The sequence below is a fragment of the Sarcophilus harrisii genome, chromosome 2 (genome assembly GCF_902635505.1).
Source record: "Sarcophilus harrisii chromosome 2, mSarHar1.11, whole genome shotgun sequence".
In the NCBI taxonomy this organism is placed as follows: Eukaryota; Metazoa; Chordata; class Mammalia; order Dasyuromorphia; family Dasyuridae; genus Sarcophilus; species Sarcophilus harrisii.
The window spans coordinates 382,986,190-383,012,771 of NC_045427.1; the positions used below are offsets into that span (position 1 = coordinate 382,986,190).

The 26,582-nt window shown below is 36.1% G+C and overlaps 1 protein-coding gene across 5 annotated transcripts in view; it reads right to left on the reverse strand.

The window, feature by feature from the left end:
• Positions 1–750: 750 nt before the first annotated feature.
• The window catches only part of RUFY1 (RUN and FYVE domain containing 1), a 38,072-nt gene continuing 12,240 nt past the window's right edge, over positions 751–26,582 (reverse strand). Inside the window, exons 1-18 of one of the 5 annotated variants that reach the window (XM_023505631.2) lie at positions 25,888–26,386; positions 24,570–24,743; positions 23,535–23,652; positions 21,907–22,008; positions 20,659–20,782; positions 18,619–18,680; positions 17,493–17,558; positions 16,245–16,314; positions 12,220–12,321; positions 11,339–11,455; positions 10,778–10,945; positions 9,008–9,105; positions 8,558–8,677; positions 7,836–7,965; positions 5,782–5,876; positions 3,102–3,150; positions 2,068–2,145; positions 751–1,450 (exon numbers count right to left, since the gene is read on the reverse strand). In XM_023505631.2, the coding sequence (XP_023361399.1) occupies positions 1,307–1,450; positions 2,068–2,145; positions 3,102–3,150; positions 5,782–5,876; positions 7,836–7,965; positions 8,558–8,677; positions 9,008–9,105; positions 10,778–10,945; positions 11,339–11,455; positions 12,220–12,321; positions 16,245–16,314; positions 17,493–17,558; positions 18,619–18,680; positions 20,659–20,782; positions 21,907–22,008; positions 23,535–23,652; positions 24,570–24,743; positions 25,888–26,011 (1,941 nt within the window). In that variant the 5' untranslated portion in view covers positions 26,012–26,386 and the 3' untranslated portion in view covers positions 751–1,306. Of the gene's footprint in view, positions 1,451–2,067; positions 2,146–3,101; positions 3,151–5,781; positions 5,877–7,835; positions 7,966–8,557; positions 8,678–9,007; positions 9,106–10,777; positions 10,946–11,338; positions 11,456–12,219; positions 12,322–16,244; positions 16,315–17,492; positions 17,559–18,618; positions 18,681–20,658; positions 20,783–21,906; positions 22,009–23,534; positions 23,653–24,569; positions 24,744–25,548; positions 25,717–25,887; positions 26,387–26,582 lie in introns of those variants that run through there. The other 4 variants (XM_023505633.2, XM_012551785.3, XM_031953532.1 and 1 more) reach the window with 4 other exon arrangements.

The window sequence follows — 26,582 nt, forward strand, 5'->3', positions numbered from 1 at the left end:
AGTAGTGATGTCATTTTTAAAATTTGGGTTTGACATTCAGGAGATTATTGGTGACTTTAGAGAGCAGTTTTTCAGTAGAATGTTTAAGGACAGAAGGCAGAGAGCTGAAGAATGAGTGGGTGGTAAGGAAGCAGTAGCAGAAATGGGTTAATCGTTCCTTGCACTGTTCATTAACATTGCTTGCTTGATTTATTTCTCTTTTGATACTGTTAATTGTCCCCCCAGTTTTTAACTGGCCTAAACAAATGTACCAGATATTGTGTGACCATAAGCAAGTCACAACTTGGCTTCCCTTTCCTCGTGTAAAATGAGCTGGAGAAGGAAATGGCAAACCACTCCAGTAACTTTGCCAAGAAAACCCCAGGACTGAAACGAATGAACAAAAACTTGGCTTTAGGTAAAATTTCTATATTAATCCTTACCTAGGTAAGGAACCACGTGAGGTTAAACTTGGGGTCTTAGTTCCTGGTAGCTTATCTGTCAGTACATGCTTTTTTCCAACTCTCCCTTACCCAAGTGCTGCTGTTCCCATAGTCTTTCAAAACTAAAAACATTAAATCAGAGGGACTAGAAGTGCCATTGGTCAGGGTTTTTTAGCCATTCTACATACAAGTCAAGAGTTGGGTAAGCTTGGAAAAAAGTGGCTTAATGAAAGATTCATGGTCTGGAAAAGCCCAGAGCTTTTAAGTTTTGTAGTCTATATGTTGTGCGTGCTTACATTAAAACAAATCAAAAAGCTTTTATTGTATCTCATGGGCATGAGAAGCAAATCTTGATGTTTATTTTAAGTTCAAGGGAAGAAAATTTCAGTTTTCTGGAGACCACATGAATCAGAAAACTTTCAAAGATGTATTTTACATGTGAAAAATTACAGTAGCAAAATCTTGAGATTCACTGTGCAGAAAAACAAACCATTCTGGAAGACCAAAGTCAAGAGAACAAAGGAGAAATAAAATTTAAATAGAGAAAATAATCTTGGACCATAAAAAAGCACACCAATATTTCAGTACATTAAAGAACCATTAAAATACATTAAAGTATATGAAGTGCTGTTTACAAACCCTTTTCTTTCTGCTCTCATGAAACCCCCCTGTAAATCAGTAACATACAGATTGCAAGCACAATGAGGATCCGATTACTGTTCTAAGACTTTCCTTTGCCTTTTTTCAGAATGAACAGTTTACTGCCAGGAATATTTATAACGATCAGAAAAACTGCAAAATTCACATTCCCAAGCTTTGTTACAGGGAGGCAGGAACTCATTTACTCTGCAGCTAACTTAAGGACTTTTCAGCATTCGTGATCCCTAGGAGGAATTGGATGAATATCTCTGAAGGAGGAGAGTATGGCAGGCATCACATACACGTACAGGCCTTGGGTAGGATGGCAGTGCAAGTTCATTGCTTGAACATGTATTACAAAAGATGTGTCCACAATTCCGACAGTGATGCTAGAGCATGGTTAAAAAAAAAAAGGCAACAAGGCAGATGGGTTTTATTACCTAAAACTCAGCTGCTTTACACTTTGAAATGTACTTTAAAATTCTTTGTCATCCCAGTTCATTACTACTGACCCTAGTCTACAAAAACAGGATTTGGACTTTGGAATCTTTCAATAGTTTTAAATAGCTTGTGGGAACAAAGCCCTAGGGCTTTTGTGCTCATAACTACTCAATGTTTATTGCCCACAAACACTTGTGAAACAATCTTATTGACTAAAGAGTATGCTACTTAATGCAAATGAACAGCAACCGAAATTTTCTCCTGAGATTTTGTGGTGAGAATCAAACCAATGAATGATATCCTTTAGTCAACAAGTAGTTTAAAAAAGATCAAGGCACCCCATCTCTTATCCAAAGTTCCGAGATAATTTGTCTGTCCTACCCAGTCATCTTTGAAGATACTGAGCAACCAGAACGGAGGTCCCTGCAATGCTAGAACCGAGCACCCTAATTAGGTAAAGTGATGAGATGGGCATGTGTAATGGTTCTAATGATTCAGGTAGCAGGAATGTTTTTTACCTTTAATAAACTCTCAAGACAGGAGCCTCAGAGGGGTGGGCCCTTACCTTCCTCCGGGAGATGGAGAACTCTTTCTCACACTGTTTGCAGTACGTTGCTTCATCATCTTTTAGCCAGGTGTGACCCTAAGGAGAAAAGGAAGCCAAACAAAGACTAGTGGCTAGAAATGCCAGTGACACATCTTGGCAGTGACATCTCATCTAAGCAGTTAAGAGGAATTTAAATGCTGATCTCTTGAAACAACTGAAATTTTTAGAATTTAATTTTTCTGAAAAGTTTGTGAAGGAGCATCAAGTTTGGGCTGCATTTTTCTAGCTTTGCTGTTTGCTGCCTGTGAGACATTGGACCTGAGGCTTTCTTCTATCTGTAAAAAGAGGAAGTAGATGACCTGCTGTTTCTCATCGCTTCAGTCTATGTAAACTTATGATGTGTATTTTTCCTGTAAAATCAGTGTATGAGTCTTATCATTTCTCCCCTCATGTCTCTCACATCTCTTTTCCATTTCCATGTCACTTTTTTGCTGGATCACTCTCATAATAGCCTCTTAACCAGTCTCTCTGCTTCTAGTTTATTCCCTTTCCAATACATACTGCCCTCTGTGGACACAGCAATTTTACTAATGCATCACTGTTTATGTTACTCTCTTGCTCCCTCATTGTTTACTGTATAAAGTTCAAACTCCATGGCTTGGCATTAAGGCTCCACACACTTGACTCTCCTACCTATCTTTCTAGCTTTCTCTCACACTTTCTTCCTATCACATATCTCATGCTCTAATCAAGATGGATTGTGCCAGTTATTCCTCAAATATGCCTCTCTACTTTTCCATTTTCTGTGCCTTCTAGCTATAATCTTCCCTCTTCCTATGTGACTTATCAAAATTCTACTGATCTTTTCAAGCTGAGCTGAAACAGCATGTTTTCCATAGTCTTTCCCTAATCACTGTGAGACTCGATGAGGACGAGTGGGCAATAGATATAGAAACTTTCACTTCATACATCAGTTATACTGAATCACAAAGATTTACCAAGTCACAATTTTCTAATATGCAAATACCCCTTGGTTATTCATAATCCAGTACCTTCAGTGCCTTATTGACCTCTTTTATATCTTCCATCTTTAGTTTTGATCTGCGGGGGGGAAAAAAGACAGTTCTGACAGAAGAAAAAAAAGCTTTATCATGTCTGCTGAAATAAAGAAAAAAGTTTTTGTGAAAATAAAATACCATGAAATTAACTTTTCCCCCTTTTATTTTTTGGTACAGAGATCCCACCATTCTCTTCTTTATGTATTTGGGGTAGGTGTGTTTTTTCTCTAATTTCTAAGGGGCGATTTTAATTTATTTCTATTCCTACTTGGTTAGGATCATTAATTTGAACAAGAATATAAATTTCCAAATACCACAAAGATTTATGAACAATTAGAAGAAAGAAAATAAGCTATACATACTACAGTTTTATATACTAGGCCATCTCATAGTATCTTGATGAAAGTTGGAGGAAATTAAGTGGCTCTTTTCCTTGCCTTTGATGCCTAAGAGAGAATTGAAATCTCTATTCTTTAGTTACAGAACAAAGAGTAAGAACAAAAGTAGAAAAGGGAAAAATCAGAGGGAGAAAAAAAGGATATTCCAGTGTGGTGTTCTAAATGATGCTTAAGATAGTGAACTTCTACTTTAACTAGGCTGAATGACCCAGGGCAGCTAAGAATGCCTTGTTCAAGATTACAATGATTAAGGAGATCAACTGGGGATTTTGAAACTACATCTAGAGCTAGTCTAGCAGTCAGTGAGCACTTTGCATCTATACACAAATATTCCAAACTAAACGCAGGTTGGAAATCATACTTTTAAGAGCAAAGCCAAAGAAAATATCAATAAAGTTTAAGTTTCTAAAGTATATAGTTTTGATTGAAATTAAACTTCTAAAAACATTCTCCTTTTTTTAATGAATGTCAACCTTGAGTTGAGGGCAATATAACAAAATGAGCATAATACAATACTACCAACTTCCACTGAAAATATTTAGTTAGCCATAACTCCTAAAGTCTGTTGTCTTCTTAGATCTTTTCATTAATCCTAGCTTCCTACAAATGCACAATTTTGTAAGTAGCCATTTTGGAGACAATTTTTCTATTATACTTGTTAATGTAAGCTGATTCTGGATTTTACCTTGGTGGTGTGCTTCTCTACACTGTTGGTAATAATACTGGAGAAGAGCATTTAGTATGTTAGCACAAAGGCTTGGGAGATTTGCTAGTTGAGACAACCTATTTAATGCATTAAATAACACACAAGATACTGCCACAAGCTTATCTACCAATGTTTTGGATAGAAAAAGAAGGCACACACATCAGGACCCCAAATGACAAATGCTGATATACAATATGAAGTCAAAATTTTAAAAGACACTGACAAAGAAGTGGTAGATTCTTATGTATGGCATGAGGAATACACTTTCAGACATAGGCAATGTGATGCTTTGGGTCTGTTTTGATATTTAATTGTTATAAAGAATAATATGTCCTGGGTCTGGGGGGAAGATGAAAAAAGAATCCTATTCTCTCTTAGGCAACAAAGGCAGGGAAAGGAGCAATTTTCACTCACAGAAGGTCAGACACAGCAAAATGCCAGACTTGTCTTATATGTTTATTTTCCTACTTAGGCTACAGTATTTTTCAGCAGACTGCAAGCATTCTCTATTTGACTTATTCATTTCTGGCAAATGCAAAAATGAATGCCCATAACAAATAGGAAGAATGCATTGTCAATTTGTTATTGGTAAAACATCAAGGCCTGTCTGAATAAATTAAAAATTACAAGCCTAGATCAGAAACAAAAGTGAAGACATGGCTACAAAATGTTAGCAAAAGATTAGCTTGTAGAAAACATGAAGGAATCATGTAGTTCAATACTATATATTTTGCGAGCTGCTGTACCAGAAAACACTTCAGAGACTCACTCTTTTGTAATTCAATACCCATCAATACCCATTAATGACAATGGGACATATTCTTAGAATGTAAGAGTATAAGAAAAGTCATATCAGATCAGTCCCTGGTATTCTATTTGGAAGTTCCAAGGACTAATATGCCTTGGAAATTCACAACTGTACCTAAATGAGGTTGAAGGTGGTAGGATGTGAACTGAAATGTCTTTACTTCCCTTGATAACACAAGAATAGCTTTGCAATTTCATCTAAGAACTGACTAAACATTTTTTAAAATAACCTATAACATAACCTCATAAGACTAATGAGGTGCAAAAATTATACTTTATGAGAAAAAAGGCATTTTAATTTGTTTAGACATACTTTGCTAGTTTGAAGAATACCCATTTATAATCTGTATACACTAGCCATTTCATTTATATTTATAGGCTAAAAAGTTTTAATCTTTTAAAAGTTTAGTTTATGCAGTAGGATTCAGGTTAGTTGCTTATCTCTGAACCTTTTTAGTTTCATCATATTTTTCTTGAGGAGGACAAAGTAATAAAAAGGCAGAGAGATCCAAACGGAAACTGTTAACCTGCTCTGAAGAAAATCACTGTGATTGTCCCAAGTATACCTGTTTAAGACTAAACACAAAAAGAGAAGAGTATGGGTAAAAAGGGGTGTAGAAAGGAATGAGACTTAAGTAGATATGGAATGATTGAGGTAGATGGAATGGCTGGCAAACAGATTTTTAGTGCTTAACACAGTTTTCTGATCTGACTCAGTTTAAAAGTTCCATTTATCCTAATTATATTGAATCTGGGAACTTACTGGCTGAGGTGCAATCCCATTTCCTGTAGTGCTTGTTCCTGTTCTTCACAAATCTTCTGTAATTCTTCTTTTTTCTCATATAGTTTTTGAAGTTCCTATAAATATTTTATAAATAATCAAAGATTCTTATTTTTCAAGGATATTCACAATAGCAACACTAACCAGGGCTGGGAAAATTCCCTGAAGCTGCAAGAATGAACTGATAGAAGAACTAATTTTTTAGGATTTATTTCCTGAATTATTTATATGATTTATTTGACTCGTGTACTAATCTTTGGCACAAAAATGACTTTATCCAAAAAGTAACTCAAGATGTTTATCTAGGTTAAAAACTGCTATATTTCTCAGTTTATCTCATCTTGGAATGCTATTTTGCTGTAAGAAATGATAATGGGGATGGCTTCAGAAAAATCTGAGACTTATATGAGCAGATACAAAGTGAAGTGAACAGAACTAGAACATTATACACAATGATAATATTGTAATGACAATCAATTGTGAAACTTTTAGGTACTATGATCAATACAATGATCCATGAAAATTTCAAAGGATTCATTATGAAAAATGCTATCTATACAGAGAAAATTGATGCATTCTGAGTGGAGACTGAAGCATATTTTTTCACCTTTCTTACTGTTTGTAATCCATCTAATGTGAAAATCTGCATGACTTCAGAAAAGATATTGTATTTTTCTTGTCTCTCAAAGGATGAGGGGAAGAGAAAGAATTTAGAAATGAAAAAAATAAAAACAACTTTCTCCTCAAAAAACCAAAAAAAAGATATATGCCCATCTAATATAGATCTGCTTTGTAGTCAAGCCCTCAAATAGCAATTATAGTAAACGTAATGTATTTTAAAATTTTCATTTTCTTGAAATAGTACTTAAAAAATTCAGATATGAACACTTGAATTTTGCTTCCTAAATTCTTTGTATTTTGATTCAAAGCTAACACAAATAGTTTTTTTGTTGGAAGTAACGCTATTAGTCAATGGATCTTCAATTAGCTGGTTTCTTGTAACAAAAACCCATTTATGACTTATTTACAGCACCAAGAGGCATGATATATAGGTATTTCAAATAGTATCTGAAAATTCTAAATTCATAAGTTACGGTGGGTATACAAAATAAATCACAATGAAAACAAAATTGTAATCACTTGAGGGAATGGTGAATTTTTACAGTTTAGAGGTAAGAAAACAATCTGAACGGGGATTGTATCCTAATATTGGGAAAGGAAGTAGACTTGTATAAAGTGGTAACATTCTATGTGACCTATCTAAGGATTAAGGGAAACTACTGTGTTGGATTGGTTGTTTTCCCTCTGGGCTATTTTGACCACCTAACTAAACAAAAATTAGTAGGCCCTTATACTCTTATGAAATAAGAAACCCATGGTTTCTAATAAATCTCTAATTCTATTCAGAGAAAGAAAGGGCCCCTTCCAGTCATTCTGCTAAGGAATCATATAGGATAGATCCTAGAGAGGAATTTATACAGGGAAATTTATTTTGCCTTAAGAGAATATGCCCTTATTTCCACTTCTCCTTTATTTCTGACTTGTCAACAAGCCCAGCCTGTCCCTTGCACGAACTAGTTCCAAGGCATTTGAAGGCTATCTCCTCTGATTCTTGAAAAAGCCAGGGTTACTATAGGTTTGAACCTATTCCAAGATGAAATTAGGGTTCCAGTTTGAAGGGTATGATATTAGCCTCCTGGGATGGCTATAGAACTCTCATACATAGTTCTCAGGGATGGTTCAGAATCACTAAAGATAGGTGGGCTCTCCTGAGTCTTTTTTCATCTTGAAGATGTTAGGGTAGGATTATTAGGTATTATCTACCCAAAGGTATTTGCCATTCTGTTTATTGGTAAATGGTGCTGAAAGATCTTTCTGAAATTCAACTTTTCTGTTCAACTAAATCACACTTCAAAGGCTCTGAAAGTCTTTAATCATTCCATTTATACAAAAAGAGAACTATCTTCAAATGGCTTTTCTTAAGCTTCAATATGATAAGCACAAACTCTCAATCATCTACACACTGTGCAATTTACCTTTTTTAGCCCATCAACCTGGTGCAACTCAGTTTTGAGCAGAGAAGCGGTATTTTTCTCTTGCTGCAACTCTTTCTGAAGAGCTTGCCTTTGCTCTTTTTCTGACTTTAACTCTCTCTCGAGACTTGAGCTGTTTTTAAAAAAGAAGATGGTTTTAAATGGAGATTGTTATATTATGGAAGACAATTAAACTTTGGACTAGTATAAGCCAAATGGAAAGTCACTTGGAAGTCTCATTTCATGAGCTGGCAAGTTTTCTTTCTCAGTGATCCTTCTAATCATTCCACTTTCTCCCAAAAATGTGTAGCTTCTATAACCATTACCTATGAGAAAGGTAATTGTTTTCTATTGTCAAGTGCTAAAAAAAATTTATCACTGTGCTGACCTGGGAATTAGACAGAAAAACTGTTCAGAACATAGGTTAGAAGAGGCTTTTGCCTGAGGTAAATCTCAAAAGATTTTAGATAGGAAATAAGGCAACTTTCAGAGAAGAGGAAAACAAGACTGATAAAAAGGAAACAAATTTACTGTTTTATTTGTATTAACTGTTTTATTTGTATTATCTGTAATGCTAAGACCTACTACTACTATTGTGGTGTACACTGGAATATATGCTCCAGTAATAGTTACTTTGAAATTCAGGGAATAATTGTTACATCACAACCAGAAAACACATCATTGTTCCTCCTCACATCAAGCAATTGTAGCTGGGGATTATCTACCATTGTTTGTCCAGTTGGGAGAGCTGCTGTTGTAGGGTTTCAACTTTGCCACCAAATTCTTGCTTCAGTTTGTTGTTTCTCTCTTCAGCACTTTGCCTGGCCTTTTCTGAGTAATGTAATCTAGATCAAAATATGAAGACATACATTCAGAAAATATATGAGGTAGCATTGAGACTCAACGTCTTATAAAATCACTATTCCAATCTCTCATACATAGTTCTGAGTCAGAGTAGAGACCCTTTCACAGCCTCCATTTTCAGTATGATTAAGGACACATATAAAAGTCTCAGGCTTTTGGTGCAAGGTCATTTTGTATCATTCTTTAAGAGAATTACAGTATTAGTCTCTAGAAGAATGGATGAATTTTTATTTCACAGAATTAGAAATACCCACTTTCATAGAATTCCACAGAGACTTGCTAATAAGCATCAGGTAATAATCATTATATACCTCTCTTCCATTTCTTTCATGGCAGACATTACTTGACTGGTTTTTCCTTCATAAGATATGATTGTTTCATTCTTCTGTTGTAAGCAGCTCTCTGCATTCTAGATAAGAAAAAAGTTAAATTCAAAGAATTAAATGAGAAAATGTTTATATGTATCCGATGTTGTAAATTATAGAATGCTATATAGAGATGTCAGCTACAATCATAACAAAAGTATCAGATGTCAGAGAATCAACTCAAATCAAAACCTTCGGAAGCCTACCTAAAATATATTCTTAATGTCTTATTTTTTTATCCCTCTAAAAAATGTATCATTTTTGCTGTGTCAGAGTCCTAGAAAATATATGAGTAAATCTCAGTCTTACAGACAGAAAAGGGAAGACGAATGTAGTTGGCGAAAGACTGTAGTCACCAACGATTATGTTAGTCCTTTGCATTTACCACTAGAGTACACTATCCTTGCTGGAGCTAATAAACTCAAAAGGCTTGTTTTAATTTGGAAAAAAAAAAGTAACATAATTAAGCACTTAGGTGGAAAGAAGGTAAATATAAGGTATGGGAACATGGTCTTTCAAGAGTATGAGAAGAAGGGGAGATGGCTGTCAATTACACACAAATACACTGAAGTATGGTCACTATGGCAACTCTCGGGCCATTCTTTTATTTGAATTTCAAGTCACAGAATGGATAGTTGGATAAGTTGTCCAAACAGACTTGAACTAGACTGGTTGAAATCTGACTTATGGTTCAGAGAGAAGTCAAGAAAGCAACTGTAATCCCAGAATGCCTCACTCAAGAAACCTATGGTGAGAATCCAAGGAGAGGATCCAGATGCAATTAAAATTAGAGGAAAGATAAATCTATCAGATTCTATTAACTGGCATTGTTTGTATCAAACATTTCTTTATGATTGTTTCTTTTTCATTTTTGGAGGAGAAATATCTGTAAAGCTTTAATAGATATATGTGTAAAGAGTATTCATTTAACGGTTAACATATGTTAAAGGAATTTAGAGATAGTAGGAGAGATCTGGGCTCTGAATGATTAATGAAACAGGTTCCAAAAAAGACATTTCTAAATCTTTGTGATTCAATAAGGTAGTACTGATTCATTTTATAGTGATGTCTTTAATACTAGAAAGAAAGGATGAAAGAGAGGCAAAGAAGAAAAGGAGTAAAAAGTCCATTCATTAGCATTATTATTTTCAATGTCTTTGACAAAGACTAAGGAAGTGAAAGAGGAACCATAATGAAACATGATTTTCTATGGTTATTTATATAATAAAGTAGGAAGTAAAACTTAAAAAAAAAAATTCAGTGTTTTAGAAAGGATATTTTTGAATAAACAAGATCAACATATGAGGTATATAAGTAAACAAGGATTATTTGAAAGTCAGCACAATGCAGCAGACAATTTGAATGGTTTCCATCTAATCAAAGCATATTCTCAGCAAAGACCCACTCCTATCCCTGCCATTTCTGTACTTAATCTTCCCGCCACTTTAGTTGAAGAGAAGGAAAGGCATACACGGAGGCTGTGTGGGTATATTTTACATAATAGGAAAGCTTAACATGGAAAATGGAAAAATTTGGAAACCAAACACTTAAGTTAATAAAAATCTACTTGTATGTGACTGGTGTTGAACAATTAGAATGTGAAGCAGAAATGAGCAGAACAAAGAAAGCAAAGAAAAAAAAGTCTGACATATAGTGAGATCTCTGTTACCACATGGCATTTCAATGTATTGCCTTCATTACAAAGCTGATTTCTACCTGGGCTTTATGAAACATCTGCAAGTTAATTGCTTTGACTTCTTCCAGTTGTTGGCGAAGAGCAACTAGTGTGTCTTGTTTTTCATGTGTATCCTTTTCTAGAAGTTTCATTGCAATCTCCATTTCTGTTTTCATTCCAATTTGCAGCTCCAGTTCTTTCTCTAGTTCCTTAGGAGGAAGATAATCACAAATCTAGTTTTAATTTTTGCATGCTGCCCTTCTTGGTTAGTGCTTAGGATATTAGTGCTTAACACTGTAAACATTTACTAAGTTTCCATGTCTACCTTAAAGTCAACAATCATTATGGAATCACAAGGCTGAAGGAGAGTCAGTAAGGTCACATAAGACACTGCAGGCAACATAATATTCTTTGCATAATGTACTATATGTCTGTGAAGCAAAACTGGCCTCTGCATCATGCCAACAAAACATTAATGATTGTTGATGTGACTGACAAAATGAATCTTACTTTAAACTTTTGCAACTTTGTCTACTTTCCCAGTGATTTCAGCAGCTGAATACATTCTTGGAATTATTCTTGTCCTAGTGTCCCATACTCACCATTCGGACTCTTTTTTCCTCTTTCAACTGTTTCCATACATCACTATACATTTCATCCAGGCCTTGTCGGGTTTGTTTGTAAGTCTCAAGCTCTACTTTTGTATCTTGTTTTGTTACCTGTATCAAATACAAATATTAAGAGTACTCCAGAGAACAATTTTTTATTTTTTTTGCTGTGGCATTTGGGGTTAAGTGATTTGCCCAGGGTCACACAGTCAGGAAATGTTAAATGTCTGAGACCAGATTTGAACTCAGGTCCTCCTGACTTCAGAGCTGGTGCTTTATCCACTGAGCCATTTAGCTACCTGAGAACAATTCTTTTGCTCATTTATTTAAATAAAGGTTCTAAATGGGATGAATAAATTCCCATTTTAAGGAACTTGAAATCCTTCCTAAAACCCTAACTTTCATATTACAAAAGGAAAAAGATAAAACATTCATAGGTTTAATATAATCAGACAACCAATCTAGATAAATGAAACAAACTGGTCCTGCCCTTTCCGGATAGCACTTTCAAAGGATGGTATCTGAAAGTCAAAATCGATGTAATATAGGAATATTTTTCCAGCTTGTTGTTAAGTCAGAAAAAAGGAGCCATATGAAACAATTCTCCATTTCCACTCACAGAATGGTTTTAGCATTTTCCTTCACATTTGTTTTCTCTTACAGTGGAGCCCAAAACAATTGAGAAACAAGTTACTCTATAATTTCTAACAGATGAAGTACTGCCAATGTAATGGCTGGGAGATGACCTGGCTGTCTTCCACAAGCCAGAGCAAAATTTCCACTGGAGAAATTTCAAGGATACGATCCTTATTCAGCTCCAAGAGGAGTGTTTGCTGAATAAAAACATGCTTATTTTCTGCGGCCAGTTTTCTAACCTCTACACTTTTTTCACTTCTTTCCCGGATTAATTCATTTTGTTCTTTTAATTGTCGCTGTTCTTCTTGAAGTGAATCAATCCGATCTGTAGCTGCTGAAAGCTGGTCAAAAAAGGAGAAGAATTTTAGTGCAGACATTAATACCCATTTAATTCACTGAAATTTGCATATAATTTATGATTCAAAGTTAGACACAAAGTACACAAATCTTAGCATTCATATAAAAGCAGGATCATAGAAATTTAGAGCCAAATAGGATTATTTCCTTTCAGATGAGGGAAATTAGGCTCCCACAGGTGAAATAACACTAAGGACATTTAGCTAAGTCAAGAAACTCCTTTTACTATTACTGTCACAATCTCCCTTTTAATTCTTTAAAAATATATTCTTACGAGGTCAGGGATCAAATTTTAGTTCTAAAAGGTTAACATGTCACAGATAAAGAGAATGAATTTTAAACATCTCCTTTTGTCCCTTCCATTCACGTAAATGCCATTAAGCTCACAGAACTGGCAGCTTTTGCTAAAAGGATATTAGTTGATTTTTAAAGTAAAAGCTTAAGTTTTCAGGAGTAGAACTTGAGTTGCCAGTGTATATAGAAACTTGAGGATTTAAAATCTCAGGTAGGCAAAGATCAAGCACTGAGAAAGTATTAAAAAAAAAAAAAAAAACATCCTTTTATTTACACTTTTCACAGTTGTATATAGGGAAAATGAGGATTACCCAAAGAAAGATAATTTCTATGATCAGCAAGGAAGGCTTAAAGACCTGCTATGTATGTTAGGTATAAATACACAAGCCAGCTCTCCTTACCCCTGCCTCAGAATAAATGTAAAGAAAAGCACAAGAGAGCATCTGAAAAATCCTAGTTAGGACATTTCCCTATTCTTTCCCCCCCAATACTGTGATAGTAAGTTTCATTTGGGAAGTTCATAAGCCAAATTATGAGAAGGGAATCATTCAGTCTCAGCACTTAAACCAAAACTTGTGGCTGCCAAATAACATGCATTTGATGATTAGAGAAACTAACTGTGTATATTTCGCTATAACCTTAAGAATGGGCTTTATATGCATAAGATCACTTTGTCCAATATGGGACAAAGAGCTTTCAGAATTCTCTTCTTACAATGATAAAGAACAGATAAGAAATAACATACACAAGTTACTCCAAATGGCACTTTAACTGGCGAATCTCTTATAAATTCTTGTAAATGTATTTGATTCATACTTGAGCTCAGTAACATCTAAAAAATGGATAATATTGCAACTAATTTCCTGAATTTTACATTGGCCCCACTGGTCAATAACAGAATGCTAACCAATATAAAATTCCTTTTCAATTCTTCTAATTTATGAACTAGTGCAAACTGACTAATAACTCCACACTTAAAGCATACTTATCAATAAAATTATGGAAAACATTTCTCCCAACCCTTCAGAACAGCAAGATGAAGATGCCTAAGTAGAAAGGGACAGCTACCTGAAGAAAGGTTCACAAACAGTTGAGAATGCCATCTCTTGCTAAGAGAGGAGACAAGATGGCTATCATGTCCACAAAGGAGTGTCTGCCTGGCAGCTGGTAGAAAACTTTCGCCTCTTCCTCATCCCTTGATCTTCCTGTCCTCTCATTTTCCACTTCCTATGTAAGAAACAAGAGAAAGACCATGCTATGGAAAGACTGGTCAAGTCTTATAATAAATGTCTGTTGACTTGACTTGATTTGATTTAGTTCCCTATTTCCAAGAGGCAGGTATTTTGGAGGGGGAAGGCTAGGGTATTTGTACCTCTCAACAAACTTTATAACCTCTTGTACAAAGAGTAGCTATATAATGTACTATCTATAATTCTATGCCACAAATAGTATTTCCATTTGGATTAAAGAACAACAAACAAAAAAATTGCCCAAATAGTAATGTCACAGGCTGTCCACTGAAGTTTCATTTTAATGTCTTATAATGGCATGGAGGAACCCTGGGTTTTTAAGTGAAGTTTTAGAAGGCCTTATTACTAAGCTGGAAAGGCTTCAAGTGCAGATCTGGTCATAATTTATCACCTAAAGACCTGCCTGGCTAAGTTTGAAGGGGTTCCTGAACCTCAGTAAACTCAGTTTAAAAAAAATGAGAGCCTTTTTTCTTTCTTTCTGGGTTTAGACCTATGATTTAATTGTTGTTTAGGGTATACTAATGAGGAAATTCCCTCATCAATGCCAATCAGCAACTCTTCTGTAACTTACAGACTTAAGAGAATCTGGGCCCTGTGAGAGTTTAAATTAATCAAAAGATCATGTGACTAGAATGGGTCAAAGGAGAGACTTGAACCCTGATCTTTCTGACTGAGGCTGACACTTACCTGTTGCCAAATCAAAGAAACAAGAGCTATAACAGTACGAGTTGCTAAGAGTGGGTCACAGATTTTGGGGAGATAAGGCTTTCTAGATAGTAATCCTACATAGGGCCTAAGACAAATTTCACCCACTAGAAACTCAGTAACACAGCAACAACAATAACATGTTGGAGGCAGGGAAGATAAATAAAATATAATCCCTACCTTTAAGGTACTTATCAGAAAACTATTAAAAAAAAACTGCTCTATTAAGTCTGAAAGAAAAGGTGGGTCCTAATATGAAAGCAAGGGAATTGTGCTATATAAAAGAATAAAGAGGAATTCAATTGGTGAAGAGAAAGAAGGATGGCTTCTCCAAATGCAGAAAAGTATGCGAGCAATTACGTTATTTGGGAAGCAGAGAGTCCAGTTTGGCTGCAACAGAGTGGGAATAAAGGGAGAAACAGAACATAAGGCTGGGGAAGTGTGTGTGGCTCTAGAGAAGGAGAAGAAAAGAAGCCTAAAAAACTCAGGAGGCAATCTGAAGGCACTAAAGATTTCTGAGCAAAAAAATAGCATTCCCAGATTTATTTATACAAAACAGGTTGCTAATCAGGGTGGATGTGAAAGAAGAAAATGAAAGGAGGGAAGACCTGTAAGAAAGAGAATGCTATAGTCTGAGTGGGTGGCAGTGATTGGATAATGTTGTGACAATGTATTCTACTAGAACTGAAGTGGACAAGATGAAGGTACAAACTGTTTTGGAGATAGATCTGGCAAATAACTAGATATGAGAAGTGAGAGAGGATCAGAGATATCCACAAGGTCAAGAGAATGGGTGTGTGCCATAGACACAAATAGTGAAGATGGCTGAGTTTAGTGGAGAAGTGATTTTGATTTGAAGCAGGTTAACTTTGAGATACTGACAGGAATTGTTAAGTAGAGGTCCTGGAAGCAGGTGAAGATGTGAGTCAAGCTTAGAAGTTTTCCATACTAGAAATATCAATTTGAGTGTTATTTGTATATAGATGGTACTGGATGCTATGGGTATAAATGAGATTACCAGGAGAAAGAATTTAGAACAGGATAAAAGACTGCTGCAGGGAAAACTTACTCCGAGGGGTAAAGAAAAAGATGAGGTGCCAGTGATAGAGACAAGGTATGGTAAGGGATGTAGGAGAACTGTTAGGGTACAATATTATTTAAATAAAAGGAAGAGGGAGCATCTAGAAAGAGGACTCATAGGATCACATATTTAGAGCGAGTCAGCAGCTACATAGAGGTAAGGGAAAAGGAAGACTGAAAAGAAGCTACCAGTGAATTTGGTGACTAAGAGTCACTGGTAACTTTGAGAGAAGCAATTCAATAGTACTCATATCACACTGCAAAAGATTGAGAAAAGAAAGAGTAGGGAGTGAAAGGAAAAAAGACATCTGGTTTAAAGAACTTTGAAAAGTTTAAAAGCAAGGAGAGAAATGGGAGAGTAATTAGTTGATCTAGAAGGAGTAAAGGTGGGCTTTCTTGGAAGTGGAAAGAGATCAGAATATGTTTGTAGGCCAATGAGAAGGATGGTAGGGAGGAGATAAGATAACTGCTGGAGGAAGATCCCACAAGAAGAGAATTGGGATCAATTAAACGCTGATAAATCAAATCCAATTCAGATAACTATAACTGCAAAACTTAAAAAAAATTAAGTTACAAACCTCTTCTTGAAGTTTTGAATTGGTCTTTTCTAGACAATCTATCTTAGCCTGAAGATCCCCAACAGTGCAGCTGTAATAGAAAGATTAAAGACTGAAATTGTGGGCACACTAAACTTACACAATTCTATATACTTAAGGTGATAGTTCTCAACCTTGGTTTTATAGCACCTCTGGAGGGCTGAGATGGAAAGGAATAATCTTATGAACTTTTTCTTATCTCCTCCCCCATCACTTCATTGTTTAAAATCACAAAGTATATTCTAGAGGAGCCAAAAGCTAGAGTATAGGTTTGAAATTTAATAATGACAGGGTCATTAAAAGTAAAATTTTGCCTCGTCAGATAAGTTTTAGCAATGAAAGTAAATATATCTGTAAGATACACATGAATTTCATTTACTTGCTATAAACATCCAAGGTATGGTTAGTACAATTTTACTTGCTACAAATAGTATTTATAAAGCTCATCAAAAATGATTTAAATGACAAAGAGAACATAGTCCAGCTATGTCCATACTATAAGAATAAATCTTTAAGATACTGCCTTTCAGATCAGTTTCTATATTGCTATGATCTGAATGGCTCCTGAGATGAAGATATCTCCATGCCTACCATATATGATTCCATATTTGCTGAATACTGTCTAAAATTCAGAATAACTGTTTAACTGGGAAACAAAAAGACTGAGTGCCAAAAACTGAGCTTAAATTATTTGACATAATACTGAAAAATCCTTTATTCTGCTAGTCTCCCTTTGAAAACTTTTCATCTTATGATTTGTAGAATACTGGCCAAAAAAGACTGTAAAAAAATATTCGAAACTATTTCCTAGAAGGAAACTAAATTACTCCATTTCATACAACTCAAGTGCTAGCTGTTACTTTTGTTTGTAAAATGAAAATGTAAGACAACCAGAAAAAGGCTTCTTAAAAAAAAAATGAAATTATGATAACATTTCTAGTGAATTTTCTTTGGAAACAAACATCTTGTGAATAATTATAACTATGAATTGTAAATTCAGGATATTTTTTCATGAAAAAATAAAAGCAAATTAGAAATTTAAAAAACACCTGTAATAGTAAAATCTCACATTTACAAATGTTTTTATGCTTTACAAAACACTTTATGTCTACAAACTCTGTGGAATAGTATAAGCATGGTTATCCACATTTTACAGATGAGGAAAAAGATTCAGAAAAGAAAAGTGACTTGCTTAATGAGCAATAAAAATAAAAAACAAATGAGTCCTACCTTAAGTGTCTGTTAAGTTCTTCCACATAATTCTTTTGATCAAGGACATCAGTAATTCTTTCTTGTCTGTTTTTAATAAAAAGGGATTCCTGAATTCATTAGTTATTTCTCATCTCCATTCTTTATTCCCCTCCCAAAACTGACTACCTCATACAAGCATTAGTGTCTCTAGTATTAGAAAACCACTCAGTCATAAAACTTAGAAAGAAATGCTGGAGTACAATGTTTTTCCTCCAAACTAATGACTAGCACTAGTGAAGGAAAAAGAAGTGTGAGACATTATCTATCGATGAACCAGTTCCATATTTCTACTGAAAAACAACGACTATTGTTACCAATCACTAAGGTTCTTGAAGCCTTTACGATCTGATCTGTTAGTTTGTCTCCTTCTGGTTGATGAGCTTTGGGAATGTCAATGGCCCAAACTCAAGGTTATAACCGGCAGTCTTTAGATTCATGGAGAGGGTTCATCTCATTTAGATATTTTAGATAGCTATTTGAAAGGCCAGAAATGGAACTACTGAGCTGGCACTTGCATTTACAAAAAAAACAAAAGCAAATAAACCAAACCCAATGGATTTTAATATGTTAGCTTTATGTTTAGTGAAATATAGTTTGCTTATTTCAAAATATGGAATTAATTCAGTGCGAATATCAAAAATAACACCAGACATTTTGACAGGGCTTTCATAGATATGAAGGATTTTCACATCCATTATTTCATTTGATCTTCACAAGAAGTCTGTGAGGGGAATAAGGTAGGAATATAGAAGAGGATCTCAAGAGTCTAAGATGTTAAGTGATTTGCTGAATACCATCTGTTTATTAAATGTTCAAGTAAGAATTAGAAACTTGGTCCTCTTAAGCTTTCTCTGGTGCCCCTTCATAATTATGAGTTCATCAGAGTGTAGCAAATCTGGTTTCACTACTTCAATACTTCATTATATGGAAACTGAGACTCAGAGATGGGGAGCAGTGATATGCCAAAGGCAGCAAGTAGCAAATGGAAGACTATCCAGGTCTTCTGACTTCTTGTCCATTGTGCTTTCTATTGCACCAAGACAACTTGTACTCTACCACAATATTTGTTAGAATTACATTATAAAGAATAATTGACTATACATACTCTCTGTCACCATCAATATCCTGCACATCCTTAAGATACAAGGAAAAATCGATCACTCCAACCTGGTTTAAAAAACACACAGACACACATACCAAAGTTTAGACAACTCTTTCTATAAAAGAAAAATCTAAGATGGCATTTCTTATTTTTTTTACTATTCACTGTTTTCATAACTTAGGTTAAACATTTAAATTCCTGTCCCCTTAAAATAATCATTTCCCTTGTAGTATCTGAATTTTGTTAACAATAAAGCTCAAGAAGTCAAAACATTCCTGTTATGGTTGATGACTTTTAAAGCAAATGATTTGCATGACTACTCTGGAAAGTGATCAGAGATAATGGAGATAGTAGAGTCCTCAGCAGCCATTTAGCCCACCCCCTAAAGGTGGCTAAATGACAACCAAATACCCCTATCATGTAAGAATCAGAGGGACTAGTTAAACTTCTAACTCTAAAGATTTTGTGACTTAAAAAAAAAATGTATTCTGGTCAATATATTATAACTTACAAACTTTTTTTTTTTTTTAATAGCCTTTTATTTACAGGATATATGCATGGGTAACTTTACAGCATTAACAATTGCCAAACCTCTTGTTCCAATTTTTCACCTCTTACCCCCCACCCCCTCCCCTAGATGGCATGATGACCAGTAGATATAACTTACAAACTTGCTGAAAACAAAGTTCCATTTGAATGAAGTTAGTCTGGATATTAAAGAAGGCAGGGGGAAATTCTGACTTCCTCAGTACTTGTTAGTGACTTATGAAAAAGTGATAATGGTGCTCTCTGCAAGAGTTTTTTATGAACCAATCAAGGCCATACTCTAGGAACTCTCAAGGGAATTCCCAGTCTTGGGGAGTCTTTTGGGAATGGGGAAAAGGACTGCCGAGGCCTGCCTTCAGGAGACCTTCATGATAATGGGTAGTACTGTGAGAGAAGTGAGGATGTTCTCCATATCCCCTGAACAAAAAGGGGGAAGAACTATGATCTAGTTCTCTGCTCATCCACTGCTCAGAAGAGAGTTCATACATAAATGTTGAGAAGCCACTATCACTAGAAGGTTATCTTTATCCAGTAACAGAAAAATTACCATAGTAAGGCAATCCCTCCACTAAATGGCTTTAAGTTCCAATTTAGACAAAGACTGGTTTTTTAGAAGAATCAATTTTCACTATAGAATCATAAGATCCAAACACCTGATGGGCCTTCTTTGGCCATCTAGTCCAATCAGTGCCAAAGAGTTTCTTCTAAGCCTTGGAGATCCAGCTTCTATTAAAGAAAAGCTCATGTTTCTCCATATATATAGCTTACTTTGGGGTAGAGGGGGGAGGATGGGGGAAGGGAGAGATGAAAAGAGGAGAAAGAAATTATTTTGAATTTAGACACCAAATATAGAGCCTTTCTATATATACAAAGCAGAACACAAAAAATATATATGAAACTGTAAATCTCATTTCATATTGTGTCTTTTACACCTATATACACAGGCAATCCATTGTATTTTTGGGTAGCTCTAATTCTTAGGAAGTTTTTCATTTCATCAAGTTAAATCTCCCCTTCTTCAACTTGTACCCACTCTTCTTCTTTAGCCCTCTCAAATACTTAATCCCATCCTTTCTAAATTTACTCTAGGCCAAGCATTTCCATTTCCTTTACTGATCTTTATATGGCATATTCTCCAGTCTTCCCCAAATCATAGGCACCATCTTCTAGTCAAACTCTAGTTTGTTTATGTCTTTCCTGAAATTCAGAGTCCACACAGTATTCTAACTCTAGCTGGACTAGGCTAGAAAAGGAACTATTCCCTCCCTACTTCTCTATGTTTTTCTTTTCTTCACTTAGTTTAGGATTATCTAATTGTTAAGAAATCAAGAATGCACCAGTAATTGTTAAAGAATATATGGAAACACTTAAAACACTGGGCCTATAACTTAAACTTCCAAATTGTTATTTGTTCCAAGTATATCCCATGTCTTTACAACTAGTAATCAACACTGGTTTAACTCAAGTATTTCATTGATAGCAAGAATTCTGTTTTACCTGAGAGTCCAAATCTTCTCCTTTTAAACAAAGGTTAGCATCAAGAACATTGAGGCCCACCAGCAGACCTACAATTACTGTTCCTTCTTCTTCCATCATCAATGCCTCAGGTTCATAGAATTCACTAAGAGAGATTGGCAACCACCAAACTTATGTTTATTTTAACAATCATGCTGACATTTATATACAAGCTTAATCTGGCATTTAATACAAATTGTAAAGTTTCCCCAAATTATATTTGTGGAAATTTAAACATGATTTTTAAAGTAACACAATAAAAGGTACACTGTCCATGAATATTTATGAAAACTATTACGACTTTTTAGGGAATGATACCTGCCTTGGAAAAAGGTCCATCCCACCCTCTGTACCAATTGGAAAAGGGAATTATATGGGAAAAAATTCTCCCACCATTAACCATAGGCAATCAGAAGAAGCAAAAAACAGATACACGGGTACTATTTACATAAACACAAATGTCAAAGATGCACTGGGCCCCCCCCCGTGTAAAATGTTAAATTTAACATAGCAGGTATCACTGACCCTATAAATATGGATTTTTTATCAAATTCTCTGACATTTATATGTTGACATTCTTCTGTTGATTGGCCAAAGTAGTGAAATCCTCTTATAAGAAAAGTTTTTTCCATCTCAATGAAAAATAATCACAAAGTCTATGTTACTTTCTCTAAACTCTAAAAAAATAATTTTTAATGTCAAATAGTTATTATTAATACCAATAACACATTTTCAGGATGTTACCAGTACTCAATAAATGAAAGAATTAAAAAAAAACCCCTATGGCTGTATAATAAATGCTATTCTTTAGACAACAATAATAGCTCATATCTCTATAACATCTTGAGGGATTTCAATACCTTTTTTTCATAACAGGCACTTAAGGCTGATGGAATGAAGTATTATTCCCATTTTGAAGAGAGGGATGTTGACGTTCAAAGGAGTTAGATGGTTTTCCCAGTGTGACATACTGGTTAAGTGTGAAAGCCAAAACTAGAATCCAGAACTTTTAACTTAAGAAGCTATTTCCACAACACTGTTCTGATTCCTAGATTATGCTATAAATATTGCTACTATAATTATGGTCAAAGAGAATTTTTAATATTAATAATGCTAATCTGAAAAGAAACCATATGTCATAGATTCTTGCCTAAAATAAACATCATGTATATGAATATTTTTAATCTAATGTTAGATAACTATTAGAAATTCAAAAAGATTATAGGATACCTTAAGAGATGCTTATTATCTATAAGCACTTTCAGATAATCTGCCAATTTCTTTTGCATGAGTGCAAGGTAAAGCCAAGCCCTTCCTCTTCCTACTGCTGTCCTAAAATCAAAACAAATGGATCAAAAAACCAGCAAAAAACAAAATGTGAAAAAGACCCCAATATAAGTTTTATTCATTTTTAAGAAACACAGATTTTTAAAAATAAAGTTCCAATATATATACAATTTTCTCCAGGAACCTGAAAAAATTATGCTTGATTTAAATAAAAGAATACAAATATTATTATAAAATAAAAATAAGTAGATGCCTTGGATTTAATTATGGAGCAACAGTTTTATGACTTGAGGGAAAAAATGGGTTGTAAATAGCTATTTAAAAATAGAAATCATGAAACAACATGGGAGAAAAATAGATATAAAATCCTTCTAGAGCAGATTTAAATAGCTTATTCTGAATGATTAATTTTTTAAAATAAAACTGGAATTAATATTCAAGCCAATTTAGTTAATAACACTGACAACTACAGCAATAATACAAAACCAAGGAAAAGGAGAGAAAGCTCAATCCATTTTTAAGATGGAGGCAGAGCATACTTGGGCATAAAATCTGCCTGACAAGTTCTAGTATGATGCCAGACTGACAGCAAAATAATTTGATTAAAATACTATAAGCAAGTGTATATGGTATATAGCTTCTAGAACTTCTGTCAAAATTTTAAAAGAAATTTTAAAAGAAATAAAATTGCTACCTCCTTTAATCATCCCTTCTGCAAACCCAAAAAATAAACAAATTTCTGCAATATTTCTGTTTCTTAAGAAAACATGTATAATAAAGTGACAGATATGTTCTTCAAAAATAATTGGAATTTAGCCAACCTGATTTCTCAGGCACCTTGTATTTACAGAATTATACCAAATTTCAATGACTTGTTTTCCATTTGATTGTGGAAATGCACAATGATAACATATCTGAGTTACAGCAGACAGTAAAATTAGTATTAGCATGTGAAGCCAAACTTGGTCAAGACTTATACTCTACATATTTTAGAACCTAAAACTAGGTCCTCATTCTTGGGTCATAGCTCAAGAACTGAGAGACCTTTAGATATGTAATTCAGCTCCTTCACTTTGCAGAGAAGGAACCTGAAGCCAGAATAGTAAACTTCAGATGAAGAAGACCCCAGGTCCTCTGACTCCAGAACCAGTGTTCTGTTTCCTACATCATATTTCAACCAGCCATTAGTAATCTACTAATTTATAAAATGGAACGAATACATCTGAAACATCTTTTTCTGAGATTTCAGAGGAAGGTGAAATAATGTGAGAGTGCAGTGAGAATACCTATCCCGGTAAGAAATAGAAGAGCCTTTGGAAATTAGCTAGGCTAACTTTCTCATTTGACACAAATGAGGAAACAGAGACCCAGAGGTTAAAGGTCTTGATCATAAGGTAAAAAGTGTCTTAAATGTCTCAATTGTTTTGCAGTCTAAATATAAAGGTTGAGCTATTAAATGTATTATGTTTAGCTGAATAATGTTTATATGCATTAGGAAGAATTGCAGAAAGAGTTCAATTTCTTAGAGAACTGAAATTATATCAGAATTTATATAATTACTTCTCACTTACTTTAATTCGGGCAGATTTTTAACACTAGTAGCTATATCTGATGCTTCTGGACAAAGTTTCTCCACCAGCTCCAGGGGACCAAAGAAAGACTTATTTTGGCCAATAAAACTCTTCTTAACTACAAGGAATGGAAAATACAAAATTTTGTTAATAGTGTAAAGCTTCAAAACTTCCTTAATCCACAAAACTACAACCACAAATGGTACTTTATCATTACTACTTTGTAAATCGTTGACTCTTCTGAGTTCTGAGAAACCTTAAGAGATCATCTAGACGTTTGGTATGCTGATGCACAATTGATTCATAAAGGTTGAGGCTGATGGATCAATGGCTCTGGAATTCTGAAATGAAGTAGACTAAGACAAACTATCAGGTATCTACTAAGGCTGGTTCCCAATATAGTGAAATTCCCAGGATAAGAATAGGGTATCAAATTACCTGAGGAGTGAACTAGCTCAGGTTGGAAATAAGAGTAGATCAAAGTAGTAATAGGTTCAGAGCCATGACCAGTTACCTCTCCAACCTGGCTGATAAAGGGAGACTCAGTCTTAAAAAAAAAGAAAAAAAATCACCTAGTTTAGCCTCCTTACTTTGCAAATAAGAAAACAGATCCAGAGGAGACACAAGGCACTTCAAATCATACTATGAATCAATGGAAGAGCCAGGAATAGAAGCCAGATCTTTGTGATACTTAATGTTCTTTCTATAGCTGATATAATTTTGGGGGTTGGTTTGAATGGATAAGGAGAAATATGTTGTAAGTAGAAAAATAAAACCCATAAACAAACAGTTAAGAAATTTCTAGGTTAATTACTCATCTATATCTATCTATCTACTGACAGATTCCTGGGCTAATTACTTCTACATAGAAATATATATACTGAATGTTCATTTGAAGGTAGGTATTACAGATAAACTATTTTAAAAGAAAACCCTTCTTTTTAATTCTTACTATCAACATAATTCACTTCTTCAAATCATCCTTCTAAACACTTCAGCCCAAATTCTTATATTCTACAATACAAGGATGCTCACCTTTCAGGCCATGTTTGAGACAATGCTCCATCACCACAAAGAACTGTTGCAAAGGGGCGTAGTCTGCATCCAAGCTTCTACCTAGGCTCAGGGCTGACTGGATCAAGACTTTAATACTCAGCTTCATCATATTCATCAAGTTGGAGCGTTCTTCCATCATTTGGCATTTAGCAGCTGTTGGTGAAAAGAAGCCATGCCTTGCTTAATGTGACTAGTTAAAAAAATGAGCTCATTTGCCATTTGATGGGGCCTACCTATGGAGACATGGTAAACAAAATTTAGTTCCAGAGACAGCAGGAGTTTGTCTGCATTATGCACTTTGGAATTCTAACGTACTTACTATGCATATCAAGGACAGAACCGACAGCATTTTTGCTGAGAAGCTGATAACAAGCTGATCTAATGCTACTTTTCCAGTTTTATCTCCCATGAGACCTTTCCATCTCTCCCTACCCCCATTCCACATTTACCCAATGCTTCTCAGTTTACCAAAGAATTCATCCCCTAAAAATCAAAGGTCAGAATAAAGGACTTCTTGTACTCAGCTGGGCTGACCCCAGGGTGCGGTCATTATCACTACTAAGCCAACTTCCAAGCTTGCTCATAGACTCCAGAGGCACAAGCTGGAGACGCTTCCTTCCCCCAAGTCAGCCCATGGAAGGAAGCCGTCGGACAAACAATACTAGTAACAATAACAAGATCAACTCGCAGAGCGCTTTTTTCTTTTCTTAAACTAGCATTTTCCTCGCCATGCCCTCGGGGAACCAGACTCACATCCCCATTTTAGGACTGTAAGCTTAGCCAGGAGGCGTGGGAGATCAGGGAATCCAACCCTTCCTTTTACAAAGGCGGGCCCAGGCCCGGGGACGGGGCGGGGGATAATGGGCCCTAGGCCCGGCTCGGGCGCGCGGCCTGCAGGCCAGCGTACTCGCAGCCCGGAGGAGTCGGCCGCCCCCAGCCAGGCCCTTAAATTCTCTACCCCGAGAGGCCCCGCTCGTCTGCAGTCCGCGCCCACTCCACTCCCCGGGCTTCCCACCCGCCAGGCGTGCTGCAAAGGCCCAGGGGGACAGGACTCGGGCTGCTGCATCACCACTGGACCCCAAAGGCCGGGAAGAGGATAGTCAGTTACGCCCGGGGCCTTCTCCCGGGCTACCCAAGGATGTTGCCTAGGAGACAGCCTCACGCTCTCCAGGGGCTTCTTAGGATTGGATGTCTTGCCCCGCCACCTTGCTCTCTTGACCAATGAAAACACAAAACTTCGCGAAGTACACAGTCCTCCCCGCCCCAATCCCAGGGCGGGGAAGGGACATCATCCCACCTCCAATTCTTGGGGCGAGAGGGAAGGATGCAAACGAGAGAATCACGGTGCAAGTCCCCGAATCTCGCGAGACAAAGTCGGGGAGACGCCATTTTACGTTCTTCTTCGGTTTCAGTCCTGACATGGTGCCTTCCCGCGCTAAATGGGCCCCGGCGTTTCAGGAAGGGGCGGGGCGGCCATGGTGTTCTGCGGTCACGGGGCTAGAGGAAAGATTCCGGTCCCTCCTTCTGTTAGCTGGTGACGCGGGTGCTGGCTCAGCTACCCTTAAATCTGATTTTGGTGTCACTGGGAGGGGAGCTTGGGCTGGGAAATAACGTCAGGGCTTAGTGACCGGGCCCCCGGGCGTCGCCCCAGGCCGGGACGGGGCTTCTGACCGTGGCAGTCCGCCCTTCCTTCGGAATCCTGTCTAGCAGAGCTCTTTCCCCCTGGGGCGCTACAAACCTCCTCCCCGTCCCCTTTACCGTCTGAGGCCAGGCCCCGCCGACCCACAGCAGACCCTCAGTAACTGTTAATTGAAATAGAAATTTCCTTTACTCCTCTCCTAAAAGACGGGCGGGGGACGGGAGGGGGGAGAGCCGTGAGGAGGAGGCACCGCTGTATATCCCTCCCGCTGAACACTGAGCTCCTGGGTTCAAGTAAGACTTGTCCCAGCTTGACTCTGGCCTATTTACCATCCCTGGACCTCAGTTTCCTCC